We start from the raw sequence: 9170 nt of genomic DNA, 5'->3' as shown, positions 1-9170 counted from the left end.
TTGCTTCCGCTTTGCCCTCTGGGATGTGTAGTTTCGGACACAACAGGGGACGTGATTGGCGGAGCTTGAAGTTGGAGCTTATATATATATATATACATAATTTAAATATATAAAACGGTTGGTACATTTCCATGCAGCACAGGAATGAGGCATCTTCTCTGATCGACGTTCACCACAGCCGAACTTAACGGCTTTCTGCCACACACAATATGGCGGTGACGTTGACGTACGAACCCGCGCCCGACGAGGCAAGTCTCCATGGAGATGATTGAGAGGTCGCGGAACAAAAGACGCTGGGTTTACTGTTTGCGCCGTTAACATCTATTTCCTGATATATTATGTGATCCAAAACAAAATGGAAATCCCCAGAAGTAGATGGGGGCACTATGTATGCCGCAAATAACAATACAAACCACCAGATGTGCTTGTTTCATGGTTTATTCTAACACTACTCTTCAAAGACACTTCCCTACACACTTGTTGCGTTCCATTTGACTCGGAATAATAAAATATGAGCTCAGCTGGGAAGGGGTAAACCCGAGTAAAAAGGGTTCCGGTTATTAACACAATCGGAGAAGTTAGGATTCCAAAATAAAAACAAACACATAAAATGTTAGGATTCCTTTTCTTTCTTTCTTTCTTTCTTTTGTGTCCTGTCTGGCAATGGGGCAATAAGTTGTCTTAATGCCAAAAAAAGCCCAAAAGAGTTTACTTTCACAAGCGGAGCCTTACTCGCCATAGTGCTCCGCTTGATTTATATATATGCAAGAAGCTTTATTATAATCTATGCAGGGAATATTTCATGTTAAATGGACACTGAAACAAGAAGGTAGAAGGACAGAAAAGGGAGAGAACGATGTTAGGATTCCAATATGGCGACGGCCAGGAAGAGCTGGTTTTTTGTGTGTGTGTGTGTGTAGCATCTCTAAACGTCCTTTAGCTGTACTTTCCACATGCAAACACCACTTTTAATTTATTCGGTTCAGGGTTGCAGCCTCTAGCTAACATTGATTTTGGACGCACTCTTAATACTGTCTTGTAAAACCTAGTTGGCGAGATGATAATTGAGCACAAGATGGTGCATTTGCACTTTGTTGATTCAATTTTCCTTTGCTTTTTGTTATTACATATCCAAAAGAAATCCACGGTTTGACAGATGCTCTTTGTGTTTGTGTGTGTTCCAGCTGAAGCGGCAGTCAGCAAAACAATTTACAAATGTACATGTTGGACCAGACAATCCGCCTTAGAACATTTCTCCGACTTTCTGTGGGGAAAATCCGATTAGTGGTTACAGTTGATTTTTCCGATAGGAAGCCGGGATTTCCGAGTTCCGACTGCAACTGGAATGCAACAACTGTCTTCGCACAGTCCTGTTGAACAGTGATCTCAGGGCCGCTCTGGGAACTCTAAGTACAGATAGAACACACCAGTCGGATTTTTAAAGCCAGTTTTATTATAAGCAATTAGGTAAACATTCTATGTGTTACAAGCAATTCATTTCTTATCTGATGTGAATAACTCTCTTGATATCCTATACAATCTGCTTAGTTGGCCATGGAGGCTGGAGCTGATGGGGAGGGGCCCAGGACCAAAGTAGACTTCTACCATCAGAAAAACGTCATATTCAGATATGTTAAATGAGCTTTAAATCAAAATTTGCAATGGACGATTATTGTTTAAGCGATTACTTAAATAGGAAATGGAGGGATAATTTTGTGTGTTTTTTTAATGGAACATGCCCAGTAGTCATCTAACAGGCAAAGTGCAGAGCAAAAAGCAAAATTAATACAATAGGTTTAAAAAACAAAGGGAAATTCTGTCATTGTTAATAATTTTTTTACCCCATCTCTTTCAACTTTCCTCTTTTTTAGCCAGCTTTGTGGAATGATGTAGAAAACAATTGTCTCCTGCTGAATGGGAAGAAAACAAAGATAATTGAAGATTTCAGGAGAATCAGGAGTTGATGAACACATCAACTCGGTAGAAGAAGTGGATGCGGTGGAGGATGAATACCTCAGCGTTCACCTGGACAACAGACTGGACCGGCGATGCAACTGGAGATGATGGTGCAAAGAATTCTTCATAAACTGAAGAACATTACAACCAACACTGAGCATCCTCTCCATCAGAGTATCACGCAGCAGCCGAGTGCCTTCAGTCTGCTGGAAGACAGACCACTACGGAAGATCCTTCCTGCCCACTGCCATCTGCATCTACAACAACTCTTTGAAGAAACCTGCATAAACATTGTGTTTATGAATCTCTTTGGGTTTAATAAATCCATTCACCCATCTACATGTTTCTCACAGGAAGTTCATAGGTGCTACAGACCCCCGCTTCAGCCTTCGATACGTAAAAAAGTGCACATGTAACAGTATGTTAGACATCTGAGTTTGCGCTGTTTTTGTACTTGGAGTTCTTTTAAGAATGTAGAAATGAACTTTAGGTCTATCGTCCTCTCAGCATCCGGGTCCAGCTGATCTAAATTTATACTAAATGAGTACTAAATGAAGACTTACTGAATTCCACTACCAGGGAATAATATTTGTTAAAATGTGCCAGCTAGGTAAAAGGGCATTAAGAAAGCCAAAAAATGTAGCTCAAATAGCTTTGTTTTTAAACCTTTTCTCATGAATACTAATTGTTTAGCGTTCAAGGTTTGCATACATGTTCAATATCAAAATTTCACATGCTTTTCCAAAATCAATTTCTAAAAAATGTTCTACGAAAGTTTGGATATAAGAGTAAAAACATCAACATGGTAGGGTTCTACAATCTGTTTTATAAATCAGGACATTACTCCATTCACAGGCGTGGTTGGCATCTGCATTAATTTAGATAAGCCTTTTCAAAACTTAACAGCTTTTTATAATAAAGAACCATACACGTAGATACCGAGTGTCCCAATTGTGACCGTACTGAGAAATGTTAAAACAGGACAACGTGGATTTAAGACTTTTCCCCAGTTTATGTTACAGCATACAAACAAAAAGTATCTATTTTTCTCTGTACTGCATAATTTACTGAGGAATGTGATTTCATCGTGAACATTTTGAAGTTTGAAGCTGCCGTGTCCTGTTCTGCGCATCTGAACCAGAAGCACAGGTCCAGAATAAAACCCTGATCCAAGGGTGTGTCTCACAGCAAAACAGGGGAATTTTAGTCCTGACTCAGGGGGGAACAAGGAACACCTCTCCTCAGTAAAAATGTCATCTTGTAAAAAGTTTTAGAAATCCATGCATTATTCTTCTCCCGTTTCATAAACACACCCCATTTTGTGACGATCACAAAAAGTGCTATTCCAAAATCTGTGGTGATAAACGTTTAAGGGGTATTTGATACTTTTCCAATAAAATGACCTGCATGATGTGTTGTATAACAGAAAGGGAGCTGTGGTCCTTTAATAGCAGGTAATATTTTAGAACTAAGCAGGATGTCTATTTGTGGAAGAAACTTAAGGATGCTGGCCAATCTCATGTAGTCACGTTGCTCAGGCTTTTGACCTTAAATGAGTTATTGTTAGCATTTTAGCCTCCTTTAAAATAACAGACTGTACACATTTTAAAAACAATCCCATTTTTTTTCCTTCCAAAAATTCATCCTGAAATGCGTAGATTGAAACCCAAATAATGAAAAGCAATTTCCAGATTTCTGTAGTTTATTAAATGAACCAGAATGTGTTAGAACTGATGTTACCTTCACAGAAAGCATACAAACCGTCCTTTCACTTTCCGAACGCAAAGAACTTGTGTGCCGTTGATGACGGATATATACAGAGAAAAGAAGACAAAAAAAGATCTTAAATACAGAATCAACAGTTACACAAACATACAGTCTGTAAAGCACTTTCCCCATGTACACGTTTGTCTCAAAAATATTTAAAAAAAAACACACAAAAATATTGGCAGCTGTGTTGGTTCGACTCGTGCTTTTAAGTCCATAACTGCAGTGAGTCAAACGGTCCAAAAAAAAGAAAGAAACGAAGATAAAAACAGGAGCTAGAACCCAAACTACAATCACTGCGTCTGACATTGCACGCCGCTTCTGGGACCCTCCTCATCCTCCTCGTAGGCTTCTCCGTGGTGGCGCTTCTGCTGCGCGTTCAGGTCCACTTCGCAGAGGTCCACCTCCTCCATGTCGTCCGTGATCATCACGTCGTCTCGGGGAGGGAGGAGTCTCTCCAGCTGGAACATGAGATGCTCGGGGAGCCAGTGGTTCTCCGGGAACTCCACCTGGGAGGAGGAAACGTGATCAGCCGGCTGTCTGATGCGTCACAAAGGCTGACGGTGTTGCAAAACCATCCGAGGTTAAAAATCTCACCTGGAACTGAATGATGAGCATTCCCCTCTCGTAGGGATCTCTGTGGATGGGCATGCCCTCGTTTTCCACACATTTGACGTGGTTGTGCCTGATTACTTCCCCTGTGAGAGAAGCAAAGTTAGCACACCTGGAAGCCGAACAGCAGCGAGGCAGGTAGAGCCCGCTGGCTCCCCCCGGTGGGCATACGGCGGTACTGTACCTGGCTTGGTGCCGACGATGAGCGTTCTGCCGTCTAACGTCCGGATGGTCTTCCTGAAGCCACACAGGGCCTCGGCCAGTTTGATGTCCATCTTCATTATCAGGTTGTTGCCCTGCCTCTGGAAAACCGGGTGCTCCTTCTGGTCCAGGACGATGACGACATCTCCAGGTTCTAGTCCCGGTTCCTGGTCGCCCTCTCCGTGAAACGTAATTTTCTGCCCGTCTTTCATGCCTGCAACAAGCGAGAGCGACGTTTTAATCCGACCTCTCCGTCTAAATCGGGTTGGATTGGTTCACTGAGCTATATAATACACTGGAGTGCTAATCGCCCGCTGTTTGAACGAGTCGCTTTGAAGCCACCAGCCGCCATATTGGTACTCCCTATTTCCCCCCAGTAACTAGGGAATATGTGCGCTACAGCATCGAATAACGAGGATTTTCTCATGTTCAGGGGCGGGCTTAAGACTTTTAAAATGTCAAATGCTATATACTTTTATGTTATGTTCTAAAACTATCAAGTACTGAGAAAGTCATGTGCTGAAATATTTTGCATTTTATTCATTTAAATATATATGTTTAACATTTATAAATATATAAATAACAATATACAAAAAATATATTCACATATGTGTATACATATATATACATAGATACATATATACATACTTATGTATACATATATATATATTGAATATGAATAACATGTAAAGTATTTCAGCACCTAATTTCCTAGTAGTTGATAGTGTTAGTACATCCACTGACTGTAGAATTACCTGTGAAACGTTTTCACACAGCCAGAAAACTACTTATTGTTGCAACCAAATCCTATGGGATTCTGTGAGAGTAGGGAGTAGCAAGATGGCGGCCAGTGACTTCAGTTTTTCGGCAAAATCAGCACTCCAGTGTATTATATAGCTCAGTGGATCGGTTTCCTCTCGACTGTTTCAGGTCAGCGGGTCTTACCTTTGTCAATGTGAACTTCAAGAATTTTCTTCTTGCGTTCCACTTTGTGTCCGTTGCAGTTCTTGCATCGGTCCTTGGAGCTGAATTTCTCGCCCTGCCCCTGGCAGTCGGCACACACGCTCTGGATCTGCTGGATCATGCCCGGCCCCAGCTGCTGCACCCTGATCTGTACTCCTCTGCCTTTGCAGTTGGAGCACTTCTCCAAGGCCCCCTTTTTGCCGCCGTAACCTTTAAAAGCGGGAACCAACATACGTTTAATTCTCTGGCCTTCCGAGCCCGGGGAAAAAAAAAAAAAAAAAGGTTTCCTCAAAAGCTTCAACACGTACCATCACATTTCTCACAAATGACGTTCTTCTGAAGCCCAAGCTTCCTCGTCGAACCGTTGTACATCTCTTCCAGCGTGACCCCTAGCTGGTGGACTACGTTCTTCCCTGAAGGGCAAAGAGAAAACGCAAGTTCAGCCTAAATATCCGCAGCCGACGGCATCCAGGTTCGTGTTCTTTAGACTCTGAAATTACATCTCACCTCGTCTCTCTCTCTGCATTCGGCCTCCGCCTCCGAAGAACATGTCAAATATGTCCATCGGCGAAGACCCCGAGTTCATGCCGCCCTCTTTGATAGCTTGTTCCCCTCCTTGATCGTACAAGTCCCTCTTCTTTGGATCAGACAGCACCTCGTATGCTTGAGAGATGAGCTTGAACTGTTGAAACAGAGGGGAACCCCATTAAGTGGCTTTAGACTTGCAGTGGTATTCAGTTGTTTATAATAGCGTGCCTAAGATCCAGCTCTCTTTAAAAACTGCAGATTGCTCAAGTTCGGAATAAAGGGTGCCGTCAATTTTACCAATACTGTCCAAGTTGACTAGAGTTATTTTGGTTTGGCCAGTGGTCATAATTTCTTATATATACATATATCATAATGATCAACTGGCTCAATCCAGATCATTTTTCATAAAAAAATATGAATAAACAGTTTAAAAGAATTATGCAAGGGATTGTGTCATGTAAGTACAGAGAAAAATAAACCCTGATATTCAATGCTTTAAGTACAGGGGTATGAAGTGGTTTATTTCAACTGGAAATAGAAAGGGGAGAAATGGCAACGCGTGGGCATCGAACAGTGTTATGAGAACAGTACTGGAGTCCAGGGATTACCTAGAATGTTTAGGTTGAAAAAATAATATAGTGCAAGGTAATAGTCTCCGTCTCGCTGCGGACCATTCTTTGTCTGAGTGTTTAAGTGGGAAAATAACACATATGGCTGAATAAACCTACCGTCGCTGACACATTAACGGTTTGCTTTTATATAAAGAGCGTTTTAGTAAAGCTTTTCTGTGGACCATTACAGAGAAATCCTTAAGGATCTTCTTTTTCCCCACTTCTTCTTTTCAGTCAAGTTATTTAGGAGATTTCAGATCACACGTTTTGATTTAAAGTGGGGGGTGGAAGGACGTAAATCATCTCAGAATTTTATCTTTTTAAAAACCTGCAGCCATTAAAACGCAACTCTTGAATCCTAATAAAGAAAAATAAATAAATGGTTATGTGATCTTAATAGATTAACTTCAGCGCTGGTTGGCTGCACTGAGACAGGGTCTGAGCAGCGCAGAGCGCAGCGGACGTTTCCAGAAAGTTCCCGTCTCCTCCTCCTCCTCCTCTCAACCAGGCAGCCGGTTTTTTAAAAAAAACGGCTGCCTCCCGTTTTCACACAATCTAACAAATCTCTCGCTCACCTTTTCGCCTTCATTGGGGTTCTTGTCAGGGTGGTATTTCAGCGCCAGTTTCCTGTAGGCTTTCTTTATTTCGTCCATCGAGGCTTTGGGGCTGACACCCAGGAGGTCGTAGAAGCCAGTTTCGTGCACCATGGTGACTCACCTGTAAAATAATAAACAGATCCAGCTTGAATTGTGATAATAGAGCAGAGGTTACGGTAGAAAATGTCGTTAAACTAAAAAAAAACATATAAACGAAACCCTGAAATGCGGGGATAGTTGTTATAAATAGGGCGATTTTTCTCTTATATAAAAAAAACGAATAAAAGATATCAATTAAGCACCGTGGATATTAAACTTCACGCCAAATACTGTTAAAAATAGCAGCTTTCTCGCAGTGTCCCACTTACTTGCTGAGTTTTCTCGGTGTCTCTCTGACGGAGCGCTAGATAACAGAAGCTGGTCCAGCAGGACCCGGCTCGCTCTTATAGCCGCGCCGCTTTGCAGAAGTTTCTGGAGCGCTCCGAGGAGAGACACCCGGATGTGACGTAGGCCTCGCGCAGCCTGAACGGAGAGTCTAGAAAAGACCAGAGAGGGGTGGCGCCTCCCGGGACCTGCTGCTTCTCAGATGACTTTGACCTAATTCCTATCTTCATATAAGGGGCAGTGGGTGAAGAAGGTCTGTCAAAGAATATTATGCAACACCGGTCGGTGCGCATGGGGGGATGGGGGAGATAGTGTTGCTGTTATATAAACAGCAAATTCAGCAACTAGCTACAGTGAAAGAGACCTGTTTTTAGAAAGGTCTTTTCAAGGTTGTTCGTCTCCACGCTTCGCACAGACATCATTTTTTTTTCAGTAGTCTGGTCAAAATAGCCAGACATACTTCTGCTATTAACCAACCACCCCACAACATTTCTGGTTTTCCTAAAGTGGAAGCAACACTTCTCCCCACACTTTTGCAAAAAATATCTTTACATTTAGATTTTTCCTCTTATTTCGGGAACTTTCGGGAATACATCAAGGGTGCATGCACAAATACATGCATGTATTTGTGCATATAATAGCTGTAACAACGACAAAAAAAAAAAAAAAAAAAAAAAAAAAAAAAAAAAAAAAAAAAAAAAAAAAAAACAGTTGCTATGCTGGATTTTTAAAAAAATATGTATTTTTCTTAATATAAATTATTCACCCTGGCAGATTTAGATTTGAAGTAGGTGAGGCAGGGGACAATTGCAAGTCAGAGGAGCAAAGGATGTTAGCGATTGGTTCTCAACGTAGTTTAACATGTAGTTTATGCATATCTAAAATGTGACTGTAACGCAAAGTGCTTTACAAAGTGAGGGACACAAAGATCAGATAAAAACTTATAATAAGAAATCTGTATTTAGATAAAGTATACCTAGTATGTAACACTGCAACGTGTAATTGATATTTGTCATGGAATTCTCAGAAAGCTGCTCATTCATAATGTCATATTTCTAAAGAGATTAGAAATTAATTGTGTGGCATCATTTTACTTTTATTGCTTATTCTGATCAATTATTAATTAATATGGCCAAACCATTGGCGCCAATGTTTCCACTCGGCATCACTCCCAAACTTCCAATTAATCCGCCGAAGAAATCATTGCAGTGATTAAAACAATGACATGCAGGTTAGTTTCTGTAGGACACTGACCAGCAGATCTTACACACGTTAGCCGCCCAGTCCTTCACCGATTTAAAATGTTAATTGTTCAGATCAACCAAAATCGACTTTCAATAAGCCGGCTGCACTTTGCGGTATACTTACAAAGCCTAAAGGAGTGCCACCAGTCATTCTAATACTGTTTTGAAACCTCAGTAAAAAAAACAACGTAAGATATTCTCTATAGAACATTTAGGATTGCTATCATAGTCATAATACAGTAATTATCATAACTGTCTTAATCAATGTTTTGCAGTGGTCAAAATAACTAACTTTTATGCTTGAATAA

The 9170-nt window shown here is 41.1% G+C and overlaps 1 protein-coding gene across 2 annotated transcripts; it reads right to left on the bottom strand.

Moving 5' to 3' along the window:
• Positions 1–3640: 3640 nt before the first annotated feature.
• dnaja (DnaJ heat shock protein family (Hsp40) member A) lies at positions 3641–7739 on the bottom strand. Of its 2 annotated transcripts, XM_012871494.3 has the most exons (8): positions 7603–7739; positions 7214–7355; positions 6007–6181; positions 5808–5912; positions 5482–5709; positions 4520–4750; positions 4321–4421; positions 4017–4232 (listed from the first exon to the last, which is right to left on the bottom strand). In XM_012871494.3, the coding sequence occupies exons 2-8, from the start codon at positions 7343–7345 to the stop codon at positions 4017–4019; spliced, it is 1188 nt and encodes a 395-aa protein (XP_012726948.2). In that variant the 5' UTR covers positions 7346–7355; positions 7603–7739. The 2 variants fall into 2 exon arrangements, with proteins under 2 accessions (XP_036005498.1, XP_012726948.2); XM_036149605.1 differs by lacking the exon at positions 7603–7739 and having other exon boundaries at positions 3641–4232; positions 7214–7345.
• Between the last annotated feature and the right edge of the window lie 1431 nt (positions 7740–9170).

The sequence above is a fragment of the Fundulus heteroclitus genome, chromosome 2 (assembly GCF_011125445.2).
Source record: "Fundulus heteroclitus isolate FHET01 chromosome 2, MU-UCD_Fhet_4.1, whole genome shotgun sequence".
NCBI lineage: Eukaryota > Metazoa > Chordata > Actinopteri > Cyprinodontiformes > Fundulidae > Fundulus > Fundulus heteroclitus.
The sequence above is the reverse complement of the archived record's forward strand: the minus strand, read 5'-3'. Positions and strand labels throughout refer to the sequence as shown.

Excerpts from the sequence above, each read along its gene's own strand:
- dnaja (XM_012871494.3), bottom strand. The coding sequence starts at position 7,345 with ATGGTGCACGAAACTGGCTTCTACGACCTCCTGGGTGTCAGCCCCAAA. Across the intron at positions 5,710-5,807 it reads CATTTGTGAGAAATGTGATG|GTTACGGCGGCAAAAAGGGG; the intron begins GTACGTGTTGAA and ends CCGCTTTTAAAG. Across the intron at positions 4,233-4,320 it reads TGCTCATCATTCAGTTCCAG|GTGGAGTTCCCGGAGAACCA; the intron begins GTGAGATTTTTA and ends TCCTCCTCCCAG.